This window comes from Oxyura jamaicensis, chromosome Z, assembly GCF_011077185.1.
Source record: "Oxyura jamaicensis isolate SHBP4307 breed ruddy duck chromosome Z, BPBGC_Ojam_1.0, whole genome shotgun sequence".
Lineage (NCBI taxonomy): Eukaryota > Metazoa > Chordata > Aves > Anseriformes > Anatidae > Oxyura > Oxyura jamaicensis.
This window is the reverse complement of record NC_048926.1, coordinates 49,552,847-49,578,642: the sequence shown is the minus strand read 5'-3', so window position 1 is coordinate 49,578,642 and position 25,796 is coordinate 49,552,847. Positions and strand designations below refer to the sequence as shown.

General features: G+C 35.1%; 1 protein-coding gene across 2 annotated transcripts in view; it reads left to right on the top strand.

Annotated features, from left to right (window-relative positions):
• The window catches only part of ADAMTS19 (ADAM metallopeptidase with thrombospondin type 1 motif 19), a 166,724-nt gene that overhangs the window by 105,824 nt on the left and 35,104 nt on the right, over window positions 1-25,796 (top strand). The window contains exons 11-17 of one of the 2 annotated variants that reach the window (XM_035310268.1): window positions 2,781-2,852; window positions 4,018-4,119; window positions 6,820-6,950; window positions 8,569-8,738; window positions 14,103-14,230; window positions 16,139-16,259; window positions 18,059-18,139. In XM_035310268.1, coding sequence (XP_035166159.1) covers window positions 2,781-2,852; window positions 4,018-4,119; window positions 6,820-6,950; window positions 8,569-8,738; window positions 14,103-14,230; window positions 16,139-16,259; window positions 18,059-18,139 — 805 coding nt within the window. The remainder of the gene's footprint in view (window positions 1-2,780; window positions 2,853-4,017; window positions 4,120-6,819; window positions 6,951-8,568; window positions 8,739-14,102; window positions 14,231-16,138; window positions 16,260-18,058; window positions 18,140-25,796) is intronic. The other variant, XM_035310269.1, reaches the window with a different exon arrangement.

Genomic DNA, 25,796 nt, shown 5'->3' with positions numbered 1-25,796 from the left:
TACCTAGCAACCTCTGAGAAACACTGCAGATGACAATGATTATAACTTGCTATTAAGAATTCCTTTTTATAGTATAATGGCTAAAGCAAAGGACCGAAGGCACCACTGAGGGCCTACTCCTTTCTTTTCCTACGTGAGCCTCTTTTCCCCCTCTCCCCTACTCCCCCTTCCCTTTTATGAATGGCATCCAGACTTCTTTTTTTTTTTCATCTTTATTTCAAAGACTTCTTTTTCATACCCTAAGCAAAATTTATAGAGCCTGGGAAAAGTGTGAGTGGTTCTCAGGGTACAAGATTTATGCCATGTCACCATGCTTATTTTGTAAGGGAGCCAAGTTTGCTTTTATGCCCATGACGTCTCACAAAAGAATCAATTAGACCCTAACATTGTTTCACATAACAGATAGTGAGATCATGGCCCAGAAGTAGTTCTTGATGATTAAATGAGATTGTAGAACTTGACAATTGAATATAATTGTTGAACTATTAAATGCTGGCTTTTAAGATTAAAGTCCAGGATGTGAATGCTATCTAGTCAGTTCCACTAAAACAACTCCTGTTATAACACAGCTGTGATCTTTGCAAAGTAGTAGGAGACTGGTTATATTTCATGGTGATTTTTAAGGCATTTCAGGGAAAGATCACAATGAAAAGAATGAAAGTCATGGAAATATTATAGCCCTGGTGAAATATCCATCCTCATATCCAACACCACATTTTAAACAATCCTGACTTTGCACAAATACAGTTCTGAAATGCTCGTTTTGTCTCCAGTCCTTCCTTTCAACTGGACCTTCTTTCCAGATGCTTGTATGATTGGAAAAGCATCCCTATCATGCACACAGACCTCCTTCAGTCCTTTAAATTAAAGAGCCCCTGAAAAAAAAATTGTTCCGTTTTACATTGTGACTTTTTTGTTACACTTTACTAACTTTTATTGTTAAAAACACATGATTAACTATTAACTCATTCTTACATAAAACAAAATAATTCATGTGTGCTTGGCAATATTTTGTTTGCTAGTATATATACACTGAAATATTTTACATATTGCTAATGGTCTAATATCATCAGGATAATTTTATCACTTCCAACAACTCACATTTTCCTTGGTTAGTTTAAATAATTGTAACAGCTGTTGTACTGGGCTTCTGATAAATACCTAAGGAACCTCTGTGAATGTAACTATACAGTTTTTGAGTGGATGAAACATTTTTTTCCCAGAGGAGTAAATTTCTGATTTAGAAGTTTGTGCTCTGATTTTGGTGTGACTGTAATATTGATAATGTCATCTACTGGTTTTCCAGTCAGCAGCACTGCAGATTTCTAGTGAAGATGTAGAAGTGTGCATCATTGTTTTTGTCCAATTACATGTAGAAATCCCCAGCTGACAAAAGTTAAATGGGAACAGTAATGTTTAGATCTCTTGCTTCTGCAGCAGCAGCACAATTTGAGGAGTAACTAAGGAGTGTATCTGGCATTTGACTAAAATGGAAAGCCCAGAAGAAAATATGAGTCATCCTCCAGTTTTAGTAATTCCATGACTCCATTTTCTTGGTTTTGGGGAATCTCAAAGTCTAGGGTGAAATGTTATAGTAGTATTGAATGCTAATTTTACAAACTAGTGAAGAGAAGTGAATGTTTTTAGGATACAGTTCATTCAAAACTCAGAGATATATCTAGCTGGGGGAGTTAGATTCATGGTTCATAAAGAGGTGGTATAAAAGTATTTGCAGAGACATGCAGATGTATACAGAGCACATGAGTGAGTCAAGCATTTTGATTTGATTGACTTCACAAACCCCAAGTACCCAAATCCTTGTAAATCTGACTTCATATCTTAAGAGGAGAAGAATTTTTTCTGGATTTGCAGCAGGAGTTCAACACAAGATTAAAAAAAAATATATTAAAATTTAATTTATTTTTTTTAAAAAAGGAAAGCACGCTTTAATAGATAACATTAAATTAGCATGTCTTTGTCTCAATGAGGCTGAGTTGTGGCAAAAGTGTAGTCAATCATTTCACAGTTGATGCAGAAGCAGTTAGTCCTCAACATCTGATACTGTCTAGTCTGTACCATCTTCTGAAACTGGCCCAGGAATCCAATTGCTAAGTTTTAGTTCTCAGATCTCAAGTTTTATCTTAAAGTGTGTTTAAAAAACACTTTAAAAACATAAATTCTCTTTCTCCCCTGAACAAGGGCAGAAATTATAGTTTAATACTTGAAAAATATTTTTTTAGATTTTTTCCAGGTGCAGGGTAGATCTCCTGTAGTTATATTTTATGATTTGCATAGGCTATCTGTTTTCTTCTCAGTTCAGCTTCTGCACAAAACTGTTACAAAATGAATCAGGAGTGAGTCTGACTGCTGCCATCCTGACTTTTTCTGTTCAATGCTTCAGCCCTCTGGAATCTTAAAACTTTTTTAAAGCTGATGTTACAGACATTTTTACATGCAAGACTCCCACTGGAACTGTCCTGTTTCCTTGGTTCAGACACAATCTTTTATTGAGTTATGTTTCCTGTGCAGTAAGACTTTTTTCAAGGTAGGGTAAGATTTATCACACAATTTTCATGCATAATGTAAAATGAACAGAGACTCCTAGAAGGTTTACCAATGTAACAAATCATTTCAGTCGTAAAAAGCACGTCTTCTGGCAACCCAGGGTTCAAAAAAAATATGCGGATCTTTACCTTTTATGCTCCCTGTGACCTGCCTCCCTCCCACCTCTGCTGGATCCTTTCTTCTCTTCTTTGGGGGTTACTGTGCATATCTCAGAGGGGAATCAATCTGTACATTCAGGCCTTGAACCATATCCAAGTGGCCTCTCTTCATATCCACCCAGTTTCCAGGTAAGGGTGTAACAAAACAGAGAGAAGCCATGACAGAGTCATGGGAGGAGAGCTTTTTAGAGGAAAGTGGGGAAAGCTGCCAAGGAAATCTGGGGAAATATGTGCCAACATACGGCAAGGCTGTACTTGCTTTTGAAGAAGGTAAAACTATGTTGTTCTGATGCTCAAGGCTGACAGAATAAGCAGCTTTTCCTTCCACCTCTAAAATTAGCTACTGACTAGTGTTCTTCTCATCTGCCTTCTCCTTCCCTACAAAAGTATTTCAACCTGATTTGTCACCTTACTTTGTATCGTCTTTGTGGATGTCAGGCTTGATTTACTTTTGAGATATTTCCAGGGTAATGAAAATTATGAATCATTGGAAGAGCATAAGGTAGCAGCAGTCACTGTGGTTGTATGACCAAGGGGGATTTGGACATCCTAAAGAAACCTCCAAGTTTCTTACAAACACATTCCTGTAATTCTCCATTGACAATAGATCTATATAGCTGCACAAAGACTAATTAGACCTTATATTTATAAATTAATTCATTTTAAAACCTTGCCTTTTAATGCTAGTGACAGTGCTGTTTTCTCCCTTTAAGATAAAATGAATGAACACTAAATAAAAAGAGTGAAAACATGAATTTATTTTTAAAAGCAGTTCTCAGAAATCTCCAAATGTTGTTAACAAAAAATTACATCCCTTTTACTTAACTGTTTTTAAAATGGTGCTAAGGAGCTCGTTTCTACCCAGGCATACTGCTCTGTTTCCGGACTTGTGTTATAACAAATAGAAGCAGAATCAACTTTTTAGACTTGGCACTATCACACCTCTTTCAGTCCCTGGTGGAGTGCATCTGCACAGCGGCATCTTGACAACAGAGCGTAAAGTCTTTCTGATATGCTTTGTCAGATCTGGAATATGCAAAGACTATGATCTCTAGGGTTAGACGTAAGGAATTCATCTCCCTATCTGTCAACACTCTAGCTTGACTTGTTACATTAGCCAGTGATTAGTAGAAGTCAAAGCAGAATTTGCACACTTTGATTTCTGTGCATGTTTAACCTACCTTTAAGCATTACCTATACAATTGGTAAATTTATTATAAAATTACTGGATTATGTTTAGAAAGTAATGTTGCGTAAAACAGATTATGTACTTAGCTGTGTATTTGACTTTCAGCATGTCATATGCACTGGGTTGTGGTGTAAGGTGGAAAGTGAGAAGGAATGCAAAACTAAACTGGATCCACCCATGGATGGAACAGACTGTGACACTGGAAAGGTATTTTTCTGTTTTTCTTTGGTTGGTTGGTTGGTTGGTTTTGTTTTGTTTTGTTTTGTTTTTGTTTTGTTTTGTTTCCCACAGAAGAAGTGGTAAAGCAATATAAATTATACTGAACACCTGACATTTAAGGGAAAAGCAGCATAAATCTTTGCATTTGTTTAAAGTTACTTCTTTACCTCAATTATCATGGAAATTATACATGCATACTACAACTATATGTTTTATATTAGGAAGTGTATACATGGTACAAAAAAAGTACATTTCCCTACAAACACTTATATGTTTAAAAAAAGCCAAAGCCACAGATGTTTTAATCCTTACACTGTTTTATTTCAAACTTGTTTTGTTTTCATATTCTATTTATGAATGGAATGCCATTGTTTCGTTGCTTATTGTAAACAGAAAGATAACCTTTCAGAGATATAAAGATTTTGGCTAAGATTTCAGATTTAGTAGAAATAGTCTCACTGAAGGAATCAATACAGATTTGCAATGTAAATTTTTAGGATAAGTTTGTAAAGATGTTTTTACAATGTCAGTACATCTAAAAGAGTGATAAATGTCATTAGAAGTATGACATAAAAGAGAAATCAAATGATCACCTGAAGTCAGACTTAAATTAAATGTTGTCATTCAAGAGCTTTCATGTTTGAGCAATCGCTTTCATGTGTGTATGTAACTGTAAATGAAGATAAATAAACTAAAATAGATAACAGAGCAGGAGTATTCATATATCTTGGGGTTTTGATGATATTGTGCTGACAGCAGTCTCCCACACGAGTGATTTCCTCTTTTAGTCATATTATATTCACCAAGGACTGTCACCTTCCCCCCCCCAAAAGTGAACAAATCAATTGAGTAAGGTAAATTTTTCGTATGGTATCATTTTACATACTGAGGAAAAAAAAAAAAAAAAAGAGGCTTTATTCATTTTCATATATCTAAAAGTCTTACACTTGCTCTGATTTTTTGATTCTTGTAAATTTATATAGCTGATATTTTTGTCTTGAGTCAGCACTTCGAAAATCATAGGCATACCTTTGTTTATGGTTATGTTCTTTTTGCTGGTGTTGTTGTGCCTGTGGTAGGGAATAAGAAAGCAGTGTTACTCATTAAAGCGCAAAATTTTCCATTGTAAAACCATTGCCATCTCAAACTGGAAACTCAAAATTAGAGTGCATTTTGAATATTATTGTCTGTGCTTTATTAATTCACTTGCAAAAGGTGATAATTGCACCTAATTGCACAGAATTCATTCTTAAAGGTTATGGCCATAATTGTGAGAGCATTATGGTATGGTAGTAACATGAGTCCTAGAAAGTCTGTGAGGAAGGTAACACCATTCTCTTTTAAGGATTAAATAACTAATGAGTGTTAGAAAAAGTACTGATTCTAATTAGGATTGATGAGTTCTGTTCCAGGCTGCAGGGATACCTTTTTAATAGCTAGCAGTAGAAAATTAAGCAGAGATCTGAGACATCTCAGAGGGTTAGAAGGGATTCTTTTTGTTTACTTGATGTCTGTCCAAGATGAGCTTCAGATTACAGAAGTCATTTGTTTTAGTTTCTTCAATTGTAGAGATGGAGTATTCTTGTCTTGTATTCCTCTCTTAGGATCTTAGGAAGTGATTTACTTTGGTTTCAAGCTTATTCCTGCTCTGTTATTTTGTAAGTCAAGAATTTGTGAGCACCCCTCAGACCCTCAGATACATCAAGAGGATACTATCGCTGGAGAAGAGTCCATTTTACCTACTGTATCAGAAGGAATATCTCTAAAAAATATGAGCATTTTTATATATGATATGGACATAGGCTACAAAATATAACATTGGATAGTTGGATAGTTTTTGAGTGAGAAATTGCTGTTACCTTGGCAAATGATACATACGTATACAATTATTGAGGTGATATTCTAAAGTTCTTTAAATGTCAGAAATTCAGTTAAAAATTTCTCAGCACTAGTTTGTAGAAGCTTTAATTCCTCTGTCTTTAAACACAAATTGTGAATAAAATCTCATTTTCTCTCTTATAGTGTAGTTACAACTTATAAGTTACTATGCAACTTAATTACACAACTCACACAATTATATAATTATACACATATATAATATATATATGCACAATTATATAACCTGTTATAGAACTTAATTATAACTTACAGTTATAGCATATTACAATTGTCACTGGATTATGAGTGACAAAGCAGTTCCCACTGGTTGTATTGGTGCTAGTGAACCAAACCAGTCCAGTGAACAGCCCTGAACACTGTGCTGTGATTATTCTTACAGTTCAGCTGGTGGATGATCCCTGCAGTGGGTTTTGGCTGGACCTAAAAACAGTTTCCTAGGCAATATGCTAGCTCAAACAAAGGGGGCCGCATGGTCTGGAAACAAAAAACCTGTTCCAGGAGGCACCCTGTGTTGGGAATGAACTTGATCTTGAAATGGTGGACAAAAGTTGCACACGCTACTAAGCCACTGAGCTAGAAAAAGGATATTAGCTGTTATATTTACTTATATAAACGTTATATTCAGAAAAGAAAGCTATATAGAACAGTACAAGAAGATACTGCTGATTTATATGAAAACTGTGTATTTAACAATGTGTTTTTGTTGTGCTTCCCACATGCTCGTGGAGCAATTAATTTTTTTATATATACATCATGATTTATTTACCTAAGAGCTGAATTTTCATCTAGTGGTGTAAGGCTGGAGAATGCATCAATCGGACTTCTTTTATGGAGCATATGGAGGGGGAGTGGAGCACGTGGAGCACTTGCAGCCGTACTTGCAACACTGGAATCAGCAGTCGACAACGCAAATGTCCTGGGTAAAAATAAGTTCAGGCTTCCATTGCTTTTCATCTGTATTTCTGAACAGAATTTAAATCTTTATGTTAGAGAAACCCATTCAAATATAGTTGTTCTAGACACAAGCAAGTAATTTTTTATGAATACTCAAAAAGACATAGGAGAATAAGTATTTGATATTTTTTTATTGCATGGTAACACTGTTTTTCAAATTTTCTGCTTTTCTAAAAAGCTTAGGTTATGGGAGAATACAACTTTTATTTTAAGCTTAACCTGGAGAAGAAACAAAAAATTAAATCCATAATTTTTGACTTGCAGAGTCAGTACATAATTTTTGTCTTTACTTTTTATTTATTTATTTTTGTTTGTCTATTGGTGGTGGAGAAAATTGTCTTCTGTATCATTTGGAGAGCCAAGGAACTGCAGCTTTTACAGAGACTTTTTTTTGCCAGTTTTGCAGACAGTTAGATAGAATATCTAAAATAGATATCTAGAATATCTATAGAAAGAAGATATAGAAACTTCTTACCTTCTGAAAATGAAGACCTTGTGCCATTGGGGATAAAGAGATTTTTACCACTGACTTGAATGGTGTATAACCGTATTTCAGCAGCCAGATAAAATATGCTTTCCTTTTAATTATTGAGTATCAATCACATTCTTCTTCTGTGGGTCACTTATACAGCAAGAAAAAATGGAAAAAGAGGCAGAGAAGTGGGTACAGAGTACAGTAGGTAATGAAGTGCAGAGTAAAGTACAGCAGAGCAGAGCAGAATAGGTGATTTAGGAAAATAAAGAACAAAAAAAGAAAATGAATGATGAAAGACAATATAACAGATTTGGGGGGAAAAAAAAAGAGAGATTACAAAAATGATGAATTAAAAGCAAGAAGTTCACATAATGAAACATGAGGAAAATTTGTATATGGCTTATGAAAGAGTAGTATTTTAACAGAAACCTTCGATAAGCAAAATGCTGTTTCCTCCCATCTAAATGCCACTTCCAGAATCATGTCTAAAATTGGTTTGTAGAATTCAGTAACATCTTAACTTCACTTTAGTTCATTTTTCTACATAAGATTCCCAATAATTATTCCAGTTTTCAGAATTCACTTTTCTTTTACCTTTTTCATTAACACCTGCAAGAACAATTTGTGCAACCAGAAAATAACAGTGTATTGTATGAGCTTTGTAACACTTAATTAAAAAAAAAAAAAAAAGAGCTAGCTAGCAAATTGGAAATAATGCAGGTATTATATTATGTCCTTTCACTGGCACCTTCTTCTCAGTCCATCAAGAGAAAAATAATTTGAACTGTCAAAACTGCAGCTGAGTTTCTGCTAATGGAACACACCAACTAACCCTAGTACTTCTTTGGGGCCAAGTGTAAGTTATTATTTATTATCATAACTTGACTCATATTACATGACTAATTATCTGTAATGTAATGGGTCTAAACAGAAGTCAAATATGTTTTTGTTCTGTGACTTTGATTTTTTTCTGGGTGATTTCTTAATATTGTATGGCAGCAAAATTCTGCTATTTAAATTGAATTTGTGTATGACCTAAGTAAATTATGCGGTAAGCTTGACAAAACATTACAAACAATAAAGCATTATATTTATGCTGTCTTTTGTAGTCTAGGTGTTGAAGGAGAGTGTCATGGTCCTATGATGCAGTATAGAATATGTGAAAATCCTTCTTGTCCTGCTGGTGTGCCTGCCTTCAGAGACTGGCAGTGCCAGGCTTTCAGTGTCAGATCTTCATACCAGAAGCATGTGCACCAGTGGCAGGCTGTGATCGATGATGGTAAGTGTAGGCCATTCCTCACATTTCCCAAATTGTTATGGTATATTTTATTTAATAAACAACAACAACAATAATAATAAATAACCAAACAATATCACACACACACACACAAAGAATTAAGGTCTGAAAGTGGTTATTTTGAGACATTAGCAGAATTGTAAGAACTGGCAATAAAGAAGTTCCTGGAATGACACAGAATTACTGTAAGTATGTTTTACCACATTTTAAGTAGTTCTTTTTTGCCAGTTATATTTTACTCTCGAAATAAATTATCAGAAAACATTAAAAAGCACGGTTACAGCTGAATCCTGAAAAATATGAGCTTATTATCACAAACTTATTTTAGTGTATATATATATAGCTAAAAAAAAGATTTTTTGTGTACTAATCTTCTGAAGGTGACACAATGAAAACTTGTCAGACCATTTTCATTAGGCTTGTATGTTATCTCATATTCAGAGTAAGGGGAACTCTATCTATTTGATAGGTACTTATCTAGTGAATCAGTTTGGCTTTGTTTTACTAAATTTCATTTTAGTTAAGAAACACATAATTTATATCCTAAAGGATAAACAGTTTTCAGCCTGACTTAAAATAACTCAGTCATCTGATGAAAAATCTTTACAGTCTTCTATTTCCTGTTGAAGTTTGTTCTTAGAAACCTTGTAGTCCTAAGCTGTCCTCCAGGAGACACAAAACTAGAGACCAGTGAAAGAATTCCAGTGTTACAGAAATCCATTTTTCCCAGATTTGTAGTTATTTGTCCTATTGACATTTACTGGAGCCCGATTGTACACCATATCCAAAGTAGTTGCTGTGTTTGAGTAAGGTCACCTATAGTATGTTGAAGTTATCTAGTGTTGATTGATGAGATGGTCCTGAGAGAACTGGTGTATGCAGTTGCTGAGCCAGTACTGGTCATATCTGAGAAGTTGTGGCAGTCCAGTGAAATTCCCACTGACTGGAAAAGGCAAAATATAACCCCCATTTTTAAAAAGGGAAAAAAAAGGAAGACCTTGGGAACTACAGGCCAGTCCATCTCACTTCTGTTGTTGGCAAGATCATGGAGCAGATCCTCCTGGAAACTATGCTAAGGCACATGGAAAATAGGGAGGTGATTGGTGACAGCCAGCATGGCTTCACTAAGGGCAGATTGTGTCTAACAAATTGTGCCTAGTATTCTATACCAGGGTTACAGCATTGGTGGGTAGGGGAAGAGCAACTGATGTCATCTACCTGGACTTGTGCAAAGCATTTGACACTGCGCCCCATAATATCCTTGCTTCTAACCTGGAGAGACATGTATTTGATGGATGGACCACCTGGTAGGTAAGGAAATGGCAGGATGGCAGCACTTAAAGAGTTGCAGTCAACAGTTCAGACTCCAAATGGAAATCAGTGATGAGTGTTGGACTTCAGGGATCAGTATTGGGACTGGCACTGTTTAACATCTTTGTTGGTGAAATGGACAGTAGGATCAAGTGCACCCTCAGCACGTTTGCCAAATACACCAATCTGTGTGGTGCAGCTGATACTAGAGGGAAGAAATGCCTGGACATGGACAGGCTTGAGAGGTGGGCCAGTGCAACTCTCATGAAGTTCAACAAGGCCGTGAGAGTCATAGAATCATAGAACGCCTTGTGTTGGAAGGGACATGAGAGATAACCTAGTTACAACCCCCCTGCCACACCTCCTACTAGATTAAGTTGCCCAAAGCCACATCCAGTCTGGCCTTGAGCACTTCAAGGGAGGGGGCATCCACAAATTCTCTGGGCAACCTGTTCCAGTGTCTCACCACCCTCAGAGTAGTGTTTTTTATAATTACTAATCTGTATCTACCTTCATTTAGTTTAAAACCATTACTATCCCTACACTCCCTGGTGAAGATTCCCTCTCCAGCTTTCTTGTAGGCTCCCTTTAGTTACTGGAAGGCTACTATATAGTCTCCCTGTAGCCTTCTCTTCTTCAGACTGAACAACTCCAGCTCTCTCAGCCAGTCTTCATAAGATAAGGTGCTCCAGTGGTCTAATTGTCCTCATGACCCTACACACCAACAAGTCCATGCCCTTCTTGTACTGGTGGCCCCAGAGCAGAGACTCTATGTGGGGTCTCACAAGAGCAGAGTAGAGGAGGAGAATCATTTCCCTCAACCTGCTGGCCATGCTTCTTTTGAAGCAGCTGATGATATGGATGGCTTTCTGGGCTGCAAGTGCACATTGACAGCTTGTGTTGAGCTTCTTATCAATCAACAGCCCCAGGTCCTTCTCCTCGGGGCTGCTCTCAATCCGTTCTCTGCCCAGCCTGTATTTGTGCTTGGGATTGCCCCAGCCAAGGTGCAGGACCTTGCACATGGCCTTGCTGAACTTCATAGGGTTCAAATGGCTCCACCTCTCAAGCCTCTCTAGGTCACTCTGGATGGCATCTCTTCCCTACAGCATGTCAACTGCACCACAAAGCTTGGTGTAGTCAGCAAAATTACTGAGGGTACTGTCGATCTCACTGCCCATGTCACCAACAAAGACATTAAACAGCCCGAGTCCCAATACTAGCCCCTGAGAAACACCACTTGTCACTGATCTCCACCTGGACATTGAGCTGTTGGCCACAACTCTTTGGGTGCCACCACTCAGATAAGTCCTTACCCACCAAATGGTCCATCCATCAAATCCACGTCTCTCCGATTTAGAGACAAGGATATCACAGGGGACAGTAACAAGTGCTTTGCACAAGTCCAGGTAGATGACATCAGTTGCTCTTCCCCTACCCACCAATGCTGTAACCCCATAGTAGAGGGCCACCAGATTTGTCAGGCACAGCCTGCCCTTAGTGAAGCCATGCTGGCTGTCACCAGTCACCTCCCTACTTTCCATGTACCTTAGCATAGTTTCCAGGAGGATCTGCTCCATGATCTTGCCAACAACAGAAGTGAAATGGACTGGCCTGTAGTTCCCAAGGTCTTCCTTTTTTTCCCTTTTTAAAAATGGGGGTTATATTTTGCTTTTTCCAGTCAGTGGGAATTTCACTGGACTGCCACAATTTCTCAAATGTGAAGGGTTCACCAACTTCATTCACCAGTTCCCTCAGGACCCTTGGATGCATTTCAACAGGTCTCATTGCCATCTTCAGAACTTGTGCACCTTAAAGTTCTGTACCGGGTCTTGAACCTGATCTTCTCCTGCAGTGTGTTCTTCATTCTCCAAATCCCTGGCTTTGCATTCTGGAGCCTGGGCTATGTGGCTGGAGCTTTTTCTGGTGAAGACTGAGGCAAAAACCTCAGCTTTCTTCATATCCCAAGTAACCAGATCTCCTGTTTCCTTCCAGAGAGGAACTGCAATTTCCCTGGTCTTTTGTTTTTGATGTATCTACCTATAGAAGCCTTTCTTGTTGCCCATTATGTCCCTGGCCAAATTTAATTCTAACAGTGCTTTGGCTTCCCTAACCTAATTCCTGGCTGCTCAGACAATTTCTCTGTATTCTTCCCAGGCTATATGTCCCTGCTTCTACCCTCTGTAAGCCTCCTTTTTCTGTTCATGTTTGGCCAGGAGCTCTTTGCTCATCCATGCAGGCTTCCTGTTTTTTTTTGCATGACTTCCTCTTTGTTGGGATGCCTTGCTCCTGAACTTGGAGGAGGTGATCCTTAAATATTAACCATCTTTCTTGGTTTTCTTTTCACTCTTCCCTTCAGGGCTTTGTCCCATGGTACTCCACCAAGCAGGTCTTTGAAGAGAGCAAAGTCTGCTCTGCCAGAGTCCAGGGTAGTGATATTGCTGTGATTTCTACAATTTTTTGTCTCTTCGCTTTTAGTGTCCTTACAAATTTTTTAGGTTGTAAATCTTAATAAGGTGTTCCTTTGAAAAATGCTGATACATGCTGTTATTAAAGCTACCAGGTGGCATTCAAATTACATTTTAAGCAGTATAACAGGAATGCAGCATGCACAAACTCAGGCTGAGGCTAGTGCTTCTGAACTGGAGATGGCTGTGTCTGACAGGCTTCACATGCTGGCAAAAGAGATCACATCTTTTAGTACATTCCCCCTGGAGTTACTCAGAAGCTGTGTCAATTTTAGTGTATTAAATGTGCCCAGACCATTCTCTGATGTGTAAGTGAGCTAGTAGTGAAGGCCTGTGTCCACACTTATCAACTCTTTGGCACTCTGAAAAGGATGATGACATCCAAACAGCTTTTTGGAAACGGTTCTTTGCAGGTGGCAATTTCCAGTCTAGACCCAGCTAATAACTAGTTGGCACGGGCAAAAAATGTGCCATGGAGTGTTTTGCAGTTTAACTGTATAGCCAGTAGAGTTCCAGTGCCCTTGAATGTTTCCTGGAACTGTTTAATTTACTAATAAAAATGCACTCCAGGAATCTAAAAGTCAGCATGAAGTCAGAGTCATGTAGATTGTGTCCAAGTGAAATCAGTTTCAAGTTCAGGATTGACATTATCCTTTCAAAATCTGCAAAAGATTGGGAAGAAGTTCTGAGTTAGTACACTTGTGATTAAAGATATAAAAATGTCATGTAATTTTGTACTTGGTTGACCACTGACAGGAGACTTTATTTTATTTTATTTGTTATTACTTTGGCAGTGGTAAAGCAAACTTCATTATTTATAAATGATGACCCTGAGGAATACATGGATACATAGGATATGATTACTTTTTTATTCTTTTCAAAATGAGAAATGATTTGCAGAATGCTGTAGAAATGATTTTCAGAACGCTGTAAAAATGTAGTAGAAAATTTCCTGACCTTGGTAAAGATGTTAGAAAGAATGTGTTCAGTGTTTAGTCTTTTTTTCTTTTTTTTCTTCTTTATTTTTTCTTTTTTTTTTTTTTTTAATGTGGATTTTGTAAATCCGTATATTATTCTTCCCAGGGTGTTTCAGTTACTTAATTTTTTTCTCTTTGACCTGCATAGTTAGAAAATCTGGAAAGTGTTAAGTTTCTTTTTTACCCAATATTTATGATCTGCCAGAAGTATGGTAGAATGAAAGTATAGATTACAACTAAAATATTCCAACAGCTGTAATGTGCATATTCTTAATTGTAACAATGAACATGACATGAAAACAATGTAGGCCAAGTTTATAGCACAAGTATGTTCTAGCAGGAAAAAGAACTTGAGTTCTTCAAACAGATGAGAAAAGGATCAAAACTGTTTTGTTTTTTTTTGTTTGTTTGTTTTTTTACTGTATCTAAGATAACTTTTTTATGCTAACATAGATCCATACCACGAAGATAAGCATATATTAGTTTTAAAATACTGTTGATAATAATCTTCTATTTTTTAACTGACCTTTTGTGAACTCATTTATTTATTTATCTATTTATTTATTTATTGTTTCCATCAATTGCTACTACAGAAAAACCCTGTGCCTTATTCTGTTCACCGGCTGGAAAAGATCAGCCCATTCTTCTAACAGAAAAGGTGATGGATGGGACTTCTTGTGGCCAGCACGGGTTAGATATCTGTGCAGATGGTAAATGCCAGGTATGAGTTACTCCTTTAGAAGCTGGATACATATGCATATGGATGCAGGTGCATACATTTGTTATGCATCTGTGCTATTTCTTTGATGGAATGTTGCAATATGCATGACCAAGACAGAATGTCTCTTTATGTACCATACTAAAATATTTTAAACTCTTTTCACTTGCAACACAGTACCTGAAATAACTGAAGGTTTAGCTTCAGGGAATGTGTGTCTCTGATATGGCTAATTACAAGAAACTGCAGCAGATTGGAGCGTAAGTGTTACTGATTTCAACTTCTAAAGCTGAGGATGTCTCAGCTTTCAACAGGTTGGGAAATTTTGCTATGGGGTGTGCTTAGTTCTGTCAACAGTACAAACTTTTACAGCTAAATAAACCAAAGAAACTGAATTACAGATAACTAAAGTAGAGTGCTTCTGCTATTCATGGTCCTGAGAATTTATTTGATTCATAGTTCTTTTGACTCTTTTATAGTGCCTCACATGGAAACTCTTTCATATGAAAATCCCACAGAGATGTTTATTTCCTTGGTCCACTTACCGTTGCACACCTTGAATTCAGTCAAAAGTCAAGATTTTGCTAGATACTGTAATAACTTAAGTAAATTAAATACTTGTAGATGCATGCATGCATTTATATATGCATACAAATGCATGTGTATTTATAATAAGTCTTGAGTGACTGATAAAGTGCAACATGTATGCACTTAAGACTTTGTTGAACTGGAGTTTTTGCTCATGAGATAAAAATTAGAGGTTTAATCACAAAGATGATGTAGAACCCACCTTTTTTGCTTGAAAAAAAAATGTTTTATTATCCACTTTTTCCATCTTTCTGGGTAATAAATAAATAAATAAATAAACCACTGAAATGATTTCTTGGTATATCAAGTGCTAATCAAATTTGAATGTCTCACATTTTAGCTTGTCTGTTCAAACAGATGAGGAGGGACTTCTGGACTACAGCTGTAGAGTTAAATATTTAAATCTTGCAGATATACCATTTTAGATACACAGGTCTTTGAACACTTATGCCATAAAACATTTTAAACTCTATATATAATTTTTTAAGGTAGAATCACTCTAATAAGAATTGTATGCATAGAGTGAAGTAACAATCTTCATATGCTTGGAAATGAGCTGATCTTTAATAGACTACAGTTTCTGTTGTTACGGGAATTCTTTATTTCCTTTTTAGCCTAGCTTTTATATTCATCATTTATCAAACAGTGTTTAAGTTTTATTGGTTTTATCAGGTGTATTTATGCATGTATCAGGTGTATTTATGTATTACCTTGTGATGTCTTCTCTAGTCTCTAAAAAGTTTTTATTTCATATCAGGCCAACATGAAATTAGCTCTATTTCTATTGTCAGGCTAGCAGTGATTTTTAGTGATAGAAATACATCTAAGATAGTAATGTGAAAGTGCTTAAGTAAACACTATTTGTTTCAAACCAAATACTTTTCTATAAAGCACATATAAATTTTATATTTACATGTTCTAGATGTGTTCATGTGATATTCAGAGTTAAACATTAGTTTTCATTAGGTGGCACTTTACCATCATGGGGGTGGCAAAGAATCAGCTGTATTTTGAATCAAAAGCTGTGCAAGCTGCAATCACTGGGCAATAAGGCCAACTCAGTGCTTTGCACAGTAGCCCATCCATCAGTGCCAGGAGATGCCAGGGGCAGGTGAGAGCACATGCGTGTTCCTCTTAGAAAGCAATTGATATTGTTGGCCAACCATATAAGAAGAGTGAGTGCGGAAATCTGAGGAGGCCTAACATCAATGCGGGGTCACAGTGATTAGGTCATCTTGAAAAAGGATGAGATGCCCACTCGTAAGTGCATCCTTATGAAAAATGTGGCCTATCTCTCAATAGCTTTATTATCTTCTCCCATAGAAATTTGGCTGTGATGGTATATTAGGATCTCTGGCTCGTGAAGATCATTGTGGTGTGTGCAATGGTAATGGAAAGTCATGCAAAGTTATTAAAGGCGATTTTAACCATACCAGAGGAGCTGGTAAGTCCATCTACTTTGTAGACTCAGAAAAGCATTTACTGTTTTGATTGCTTTGAGCATTACAAACTAGGTTATGCTTTTCAAATTGATGCAGTTTCTCACTATTTCAGATCTACAAAGGAGATTTTTGAAACTAATCCTACCCCAATCATATATTCAATGTTTAAGATAAAAGCAAATTATTATTATTAAATTGCTGCAAAATAAAATTGTTTTAATTATAAACAAAATTATGGAATTATATGATTTATATGCCATTAAACACATCATTTCATAGGAAAACATGATTGCTAAAAATTTGTAATTTTTTCTTGGTGTTTAGTAAGTAAACAAACAATAAATTCTTACACTGTTTACATCAATTTAATGTTCTTCAAAATAAATACCCAAATTATGATCTGTTACCTAGAGTAATGTCATTAAACCAAGCAGTTGGAGAATATAAAATCAAATGTGTGGAGAAGTCTTACATCCTTTCCATTATTATATGCTAGTATCAACATGTTTTTAAAAATAAATAGATTTTCTGATGCAGAGTGAATATTAGATTTTCAAGCAGTCCTGTGATCTGTTCTTTGAATTAGGTGAATTGATTGGCTGCTGCACAGTAATGTTTACAGAGTAGGGGATTTAAATCCTAATAGAGTTCACTGTGCACTATAAATGCAAAGAGCATTTATACCTGCTCTTGAAGAAAAGTCTTTCCTTTCAAACAGTGATTGACCAACTGTTTTCAGCATTTGTTTGCCATTACACTTTCAGTTTCTTGTATAGAAAATGTGCAGAATTTCAAGTCAGTAAGTAAATCACATCATAAAATACTGTAATTAGAAGCAGACTATATCTTTGAACAATCAGGGACTTCAATGCATTTACTTAAATGCATACTTTAAAAATTAAAAAAAAAAAAAAAGAAAGGTATAATAGTCAGATAGTTATGTCTGACCTTGTCTAAAGGTAATATAGAACAGAGATCCCAAACCATGGCTGAGTCTTGAGGACTCCAAGATCAAAAACTATGAAGAAGGTGACTGCTGATGGACTAAAATGTTGAAAAAATGTTCTAAGTGCTCAGTATTTGCTTATAAAACTTTGCATAGCTACACAGGATAAATAAACATTTGTTTTACTAACTACTTTTTGAAGTTCACTTAAATAATCTATTATATGATTTTGTTATTTATAATGTTCCTTGTTGCACAGTGTTTTCCACCTGCATTGCCTTTTCACCCCTTTTTACTTAGAGAAAATGGCTCAACAGCATGTCTTAATCCCATCCCACACAGGAAGGAAACAATTTTAATGAAATACAAATAACTAATAAATATACCTCAAAGTCATTCATAACAGGGATTGAATGTTCCAGCAAGAAATCTCGAGTAGAAAACATTTACCAAAACAAACAGTGGGATGATGTTTACTTTCTGGTGCCATATCATTTGTCTTTACATGCTGAATGAAATTGGAATTTGTCTGGTCTGGTAGTGATAATGACACTATTCTACTTGGCTGGAGACATCTTTGTCTGCCCCAGCTCCAGTCTGCTCCAGCATCACTAACTCTGGTTATGTTTTACTTTTATGCCCTCTTTATATTACATCATAGTATATATATATTACACATAAGACAGTTTCATTTTTGTTAACGATTGTAACATTTTTCAAAGACTCTCAAGCCATTATGATATAAATTATAATTTGTTACATTTAAATGAGAAACAAGAAAGAAAAAGAAAAACATACAAGATGTACTTTTCTATACTTTTGTATTTAACATAGTACATATGGTCTCATGTCTAGGTTATGTGGAAGCTTTGGTGATACCCGCAGGAGCAAGAAGAATCAAAGTTGTGGAAGAAAAACCAGCTCACAGTTATTTAGGTAAATATGGCTTAGTGTTCATGTCCTGTTTGGATCAGCACTGAAGAGAGCTAGCTAAGCATGCTTGTGTAATTAAACAAAACTGTGTGTAGAAAAAGAAATAATTGAAAGGAACTTTTAAAGAAATTTTGTAGAAATGACATAGCATTTGGCTATTGCACATTTTTTTTTGTTTGTTTGAACTTTAATTTCATCTTGTTTACAGAAATATTCTAAGTAATTTAGATGATACAAGAAAAATTCCCTGTACTTTATGTTGCAGGATTTTCAATGTTTTATGTCAAGAACACAAATGAAAATGCTTCACATTGAAACTAGTGAAAGGAAAAGTTTTATGCTGAAACATGGAATAATTTCTGCTCAGCCAACAAAAAAAATGCACTGACCAATTAATACACAGGAAACTACCAACAAAGTCAAATGAAGTTTCTAAAATTAAGAATGCACAAAAATATTTATTTGGATGATTTCAAAACATCTAAATGTTTTCATGGACAAAGTTAATCTCTGTGTTTTTTTTTTTTAGTTTTTACTTTTTTATGAAATTACTTTTCATGGAAAATTTGTTTGTAGCTTTTAATGAGTTGTAGAGCTGCTGTCTAGGAGAGTATAATTTGTAATTGTTATGGTTAATGTTGTTGTGGTATAAATAAATGAAATACTGTAACTATTTAGTTAGTAAACTGCTTGTAGCTTAAATTGAAAAAAACTTAGTACAAGAAATAGGACAATGAAATGAAAAATTCCCCGATTTGTCCCCTGTTCTTAGTTCTGTTCATAAGTAATATTTACATTTTAAGGAACTTTTTACTCAGTACTTTAACTAAGAGAACATCAAAATATCAAGACTTAGTTACGACAGCTGACGTTATTAATGTGTGACTGTTGGTTTGTCATGAGGGCTGTGCCTATCCTTTTAAAATATCACAGGAGATTTATAGTTCTGGACTGTTTCATTGTGCACCAATGGAGCGTGAGATGGAGGTCTGAGAGTGTCAAATTGATAACAGAAGTTTCATTTATACATTTTCTTAGTTTTCTAAGTTGTTTTTTTTTTTTTTTTCATCCTTTATATCTGCTGTGTTATATGCAGACAAGTGAAGTACTGCTTAGTTTTTATTTTTTAAATAATGAAAAAATAAATAAAAGCTGGAGCTGTATTTAAGGAAATTCGTTCCTTTTCATAAAGAGCAAGCTTTCCTCCCTTGCCAGGGAGGCAAAAAGAATTATAATTCTCTTTATGCCCATGAAATCATATCAGATGTGCTGCTTGTTTCTGAAATGCGCTAAGTAGCATTTAATCAGCTTTTCATTGATTGTCACTTTAATTTTACCTTTCTTAATGTAGCTAATGTCAGTCTGAATCATTATCAGCCAGTATTTCACTGAGATTTTTTTAAGACTTTATGAGGTAGCAGGAAAAGATCTCTTATTTTGGATTGAAACGTAAGTTTTTGCACTTTTTTTCTTACATTTATTAGTAAAATGTATTTAAACATTCTTCAGTTTTAGCAGATTTATTCTGAAAGCATAAAAAAATTGAATTGGAGTAACAATTTTAATGGTAACAATTTTTGAGTGAGAGTAGTGACATTGCAAGTTTAGTGAAAAAGGTATAAACATTTCACCTTAGAAAAAATATTATTCAGAAAACTGAATAAAAATGTGAAATATAATGCAAATTAAGTTCTCTTTCTGATTTGCTTCTATGTTACAATTCTGTATGTTAATTTTACATTGCATAGCACTTTGCTCTCTGTTTTTTTGAACGTGAAACAAGGCAGTATATGCCAACAGTATTTCTGTTTGGCTAATTTTCATAGGATCAGGTGTTTTTTTTTAATAGTATAGCTCAAATAATTAATAATTTTATAGTTGAAGATATAGCTGTAAACATACTGTAACCCAGCATACACAAAGAGCTGTGGCTTACGAAGTAGAAACTAATTTTAACTGCTGGAAAATTTGATCCCTGTTGTACAGCACAGGTCAAATACAGGGACAATCAAATTGAAATGCTGTTCTCTGGATTTACTAGGTGATCAGAAAACAGTGTCACTGTGATCTGGAAACTTCCATGATGATGCTAAACTTATCAGTAAAACCACAGTCTATATAAGTAGCATCATTTGATGGAAGTAAATCTTCAGAGGAATTCTTTCTGAACACCTCGAATACCTTTATCTGAGGTATACCAACATTTACCACAGTAACAGGAGCTCTGGCATCTTAGAAGAAAAGATAAAGTGTGACTTGCAACTGCATTTACTGATTGATGACTCTGTCAAGGTCTGTCCTCTCCTTTCTCCCCTCTGGGGAGGTAGAAGCAGTGATGACCCACAGATCCCCTTCCAGTGAGGTTTTCTTTTCAGTTTTGAAAGAATTACATACTCTATTATTATTATTATTATTATTATATTTTATTTTGATAAAGCCAAATTAACAGGTATTCCTTCTTACTTAAGTTATATGAGGAATACATATGAGATTGTGATTTTTCTTTCCTCAGTGGAGTATTCAGGAATAGAAATTATTTGTAATAGTAAAGAGGGGAAAACAAGTGTTTATTTGATTCAAGAATATTTCCTAAACCATACTTACTGATTTTGGAATTAGGAATTTTAAGAAAGAAATTTGAGATTTGATGTTAAGGAATGAACTGGCAGTGGTAACCCTGTCAGCTTAAAACGGTGCAAGCATGAGCATTGATTCATTATCGGTTACTTAAAAAACCTTATCATAAGAGTAGCTATAAAAACATTTCAAACGTTATCTGGATTCCTATGGTCTAAGATTATGCCTTGTCTGCTGCTACATTTTTATTTATATTTGGCAGGGTTTTTTTTTTTTTTTTTTTTTTTTTTTCTTTCAGTTCTTAAATAGAATACAGAAAGGAAGTTTAAAGTATCTTTTATAAGAGATATGCCTGGCTTTGAGATTAGAATGCTTATTTATGTGACACTTGCATAATGGCATGTCAAAATGTCAAGTCCAGCACTATGATGAATTAATAATATTAGTTACAGACAGATGACTTGTGATCAAAAAACTGAAAATACTCAGCATTAATTGGAAATGAGAGAAATTATTTGTTTCTAACTGAAATACAGAAATGGATTAGCTCTTAAGTGGCTGTACTTGAGCATGTGGGTTGCAGGAGATGACCTCCAAAGGTCCCTTCCAACCTCGATCCTTCAGTGAGCTGTATAATAATTTGTACAAATATAATCAATCTGCTTCAGGGACGTAGACCCTTTGGACACCTGTATTTAACATTGCATTACATTGTAATTTCCAGTTCTGTTATAGGTGTCAAGTTCAGAGGTATGCAATGTTCTTGTTGAATTTCCTTTATCAAATATGTTTCCTAGTTAAGAAAGAAGCACGTTGTACCATGTTTATGGGGGGAGGGAGAGGATGAGAGAGGGGAAGGGTGGCAGAGACAGAAGCATGCAAGAAAACAGGGTCTGACAAATAATACAAAATTTTGAATTCCTCATTTCTGACAACACTCATAGTTTTAAAATACCTTGGAAACCAGTTGAGGAGCTGATCATATAGCAGAGACCAGAGTCCTCTGTGTTTTCCTTTCATCTATACAAGGCCATAGAAAATGGTTAGTAAATAAAACATTTTAAAACTCTTTTTTTTTTTTTTCTTTTACATGAAGATGAAGCAAATATCCATTCGTTAACATTTGTGATAAGATAACATTTGTGAAAGCTATTAGCAAAGCTTTTGGCAAAGTGTAGTTTATAGCAATATAAACTATGCAGAGGAGTTCATGAAAATGAGTTTAAATTATTTTCCAGATAAGAGTGAGCACATTTGTTACTGTTGTTTTGTGTTACTGTATTAAGAAAGTCTTTACCACTCCTTATTTTTCCTGTTGACAAAAGTAGTGGGAGATTAAAAGTCAGTTTGAATTTAGGCACGTAAGCATCATTTTCTCTGTGTGTATGCAACCATACAACTTTAAACAGCTGAGCAACCCATTTCAGAAACCATCCAGAATTAAGAAACAAATGCTTATTTTGTTCAATTTGTGCCCAAGTCTGATTAAAATTTTTATAGAAGTCTCACATTGCCAATGCAGAAGACAAAATGAAAAGTGATATGAATCAGCTCTTCCTTCGCAGTCAATAAAACTGAAATTCAAAGTGCTATGCACCACAAAAAGAATTTTCTTAAAGTCTGATCAAAAATGAGAGTGAAGATTGTTACCAAAGTGGAATCATGCTTTTTAAGTTTTCTACTCAGCATATGCAAATAAGTTAGCTATACGTATAAATGCTAGTAGTGTATTTTTGCATGTACACATTTTGACATAGCTCAGATTTCATTCTAGAAAAGATATTCCTTGTCTATGTAGAATTATGCAACAGAAATAATATATACACCCCAATTAAATATTCCTGTGCAAATGTATCTAATATCATGGGAATTTGTGTTGTACTTCTGTGAAATAAAAGAGGTAAAGAAAGTGCAAATAGGTCAGCAAAGCTATGATAAAAACATATAACTAAGAAAATAGGCAGATAAAACAGGAATCGGTTTCTAAGCTAAAACTAATTTTGGAAATAAGTTCATTGTATGTGTGAACATTGCAGCACAGGAAATAAAAGTAGCACTCATTTTAAGCATAGACTAACAGTTATTTTTAAGCACAGTCCTAAAAGTCCTTAATTTTTTTATGAGATTTCATAATCCTTTAGGTGGGGTACTTGTAAATTGGTGCCTTTATTGTTTATTTGTTTAGCAAGGAATGTTTGCTACAAATCACAAGAATTAAGCAGGTCAGATTGATTATTCCTTTTTATTTTCAAGAGTTATTGTGCAAAAATACAAACTGCCTGTTTTTTTTTTTTTCTTTTTTTTTTAACTATGAATTGCATTTGTTGTCCTATCATAGCAAAACACGCATGTTTCTTTTCCTGTTCTCAGCTTCTCATATTAGCAGTAATGACCTTAACACAAGTATTTCCTGGATACTAATGAACAGTTGGGGTTAATTAGTTTAGGTGATGGTGAAATGCTATCAAGTGCTTCTAGCAATGTGTAGACCTTTGGATGTGGCCTATAATTTGATGGCTATTGCTTATAAAACAGAATAGCACCTATGAGCTTTTTCTGCCTTATCATTGGTGTTAAATTCACACGTGAATACAAGAGAGATGTTTACATCAGATTTGTTATTCCAGAAAAAATAAAACCCACAAACAAACAAAAAACACCATTTCACAGTTATGTGCTGGTTTTACCACAGCCAGACCCAGTACAAGTTAGTAAACATTGATCATGTACAACAATCTTATAAGTGAATAGCAGAAATATAACAAAACAGAAATATATATGCAGAACAATTCAACAAGAACTATTACATTTTTAACCGATTGTTTTTCTGTATTAGATTCTTCCACTGTAACCTGCATTTAGTAGTAATAAGTGTTCAGTGCCTACTTATAGCCCTGATTGGTTTTTAAATAAATGTTTAATTCCTGGAATGTATCTTAAAATACTTTTATTTTGAAATTTAAAAAGATATGCCTGTGTTGACATTTGACATTCTGTTGCATACTCACTTCTTAGCATTTCTATTTGGTTTCTCTTCTCTTTAGTTTCCTTAAAATCAAAACAGTGATGTGGAAAAGACTGAAGCAGCAGAAACTAATGGAAAGTTTGCTGCAGAAGATAATCTCATCTTTATTTACTTTGGAGAAAGCAGCAAGCAATTAAGCAATTATCAATCTTAAAATGTGACCTGATAGAAATAAAAAATGGCAAGTTTCTTCCCATAAAAAGATACATAATTTATTGACCAATAATGTATCCTATACAGTACTACAAAGTGAAAGCATATTTGCTTTCAGCATCTCTAAGTACCTTCTTATTCAACGTTGGAAAGAAATGCCTTAATGTAAAGTAATTTAAATAGTTTAAACAGAAACAGTAAGACATCATGCCAAATCGTATGTAACTCTAATTCCATAAGATAAAGATGGAATCTTTATCTAGTAAGATAAAGATGGAATTATGTCCTTCATGAGATGACAAGTTGAAATTTTGAAAAAGCTTTTCAAACGTTGAGTATTTAAGATGATTTGAAGGGATCCCATGATAACCTTAATGGGAGTGAAACAGTGATTTCCTGAGAAAATATACCAGTGAAAGTATTCTGATTTAGAAATTAATTTCAAATATATGTATATATCTATTATATTTGCCAATTTTATTGGAAGAATGGGGTTTGGCCAAAATGACATTGTTTTAGTACTCTCCTGGAGAGAATTATTAAATTTTGCACAGAACAAAAACCAAATTGACAGCTCAAAGTTGTCTACTTCCTTCTTATTTTGATACAAATGCCTCTTTTCTTGGTAGGTTTTCCTCATCAGAGTTTTTTGCTTGTTCATCTTTTTAGTTGTAGATATATTGCTCCATTTGTTTTATAGCCCATAAGATACAGTGGTGTGCTGAATTTTCCTCCTGCATTGCATTACTTTGTACAGAAAATCCTCCTTCATCAAAAACTAAGCAGAGGAGGGAGTATGTGTGTGGTGTGGAATAAAACTCCGTGAACTTGCTCACAGTATGGGGTGTGACAGAATCAGGAGCAGGCTTGGACTGCCTGAATCCAAGCCTATATTTTAGGAATGGGAGCACCCATTCTTCCTTCGTCCAATACAGGGGCTCCCAGGTGAGGAACCTGTGAGCAGAAAGTGCAAAAGCTAACATATTTCTGTATTCTGGGTCTGGGATTCCAATCCCCTGCGGATATCTCTATGCTGTGGAGCATAATACTCCTTTTAAAGACAGAGAGGACAATGCAAGGTCCACTGCTCTCCAGGGAGAAGATGCTGCTCCATGTGAGCAGCATGACCCGACTGGACCTTGGCACTTTCAAGTACATTTGTTTTGTTTCTCCACTGCGAATAGGATTGACCTGCAAAGTTTTAAAACAAAATGGGAGTTAATTACCATTAATAATAGAATGTTTAAACCTGAAATACCAATTTTTAGATCTTGTAAAATCACTGGTTATTTTTAGCACAAGGCTGTTCTACAGTGTTAATGGAGTTTATAGTCTTAACATTTATTACACTGTGCTGTAGTGGTACGCATCAGTGGTGTCTTATGCAATTGTATTGCTGCCAGTCCATAGACCTATTGCCATTGTTTCCCATAGAAACAAAACATAACAGTATAAATATGAATAGGAGAGAGGATGATTACAGGAATGACTCACATTAACTTACAACATTAAATAAGAAATTTTGGACAAGACTTAAACTGTTGAAGTTCTCTTAAAACAGTCTGATGCCAAACATGCAATTTCAGTGAAGAGGAATGTGTAGAACTTCTTGTCCAGAAGGTGACTTCAAGCGTATTTTACTTCACATGATTATTACAGACCTGATTACAAATTAAATTAAATTAAATTAAATTAAAGATTCTTCACAGAAGGGTCTATTCAGAATGTACTATAGAAAAATACTGTAAAATACTCTGTTCTCAATGTCTGAATATCTTTTTTGATTTGATGATGCTTTTGAATATTAGTTAGGCCAAGAAGACAATGATTCACCCAAAAAGAACAAGCTTTTTCTGTTTGTTAGAATCATTAAATTAGGTGGTGAACATCTGTATAAAATAAGTG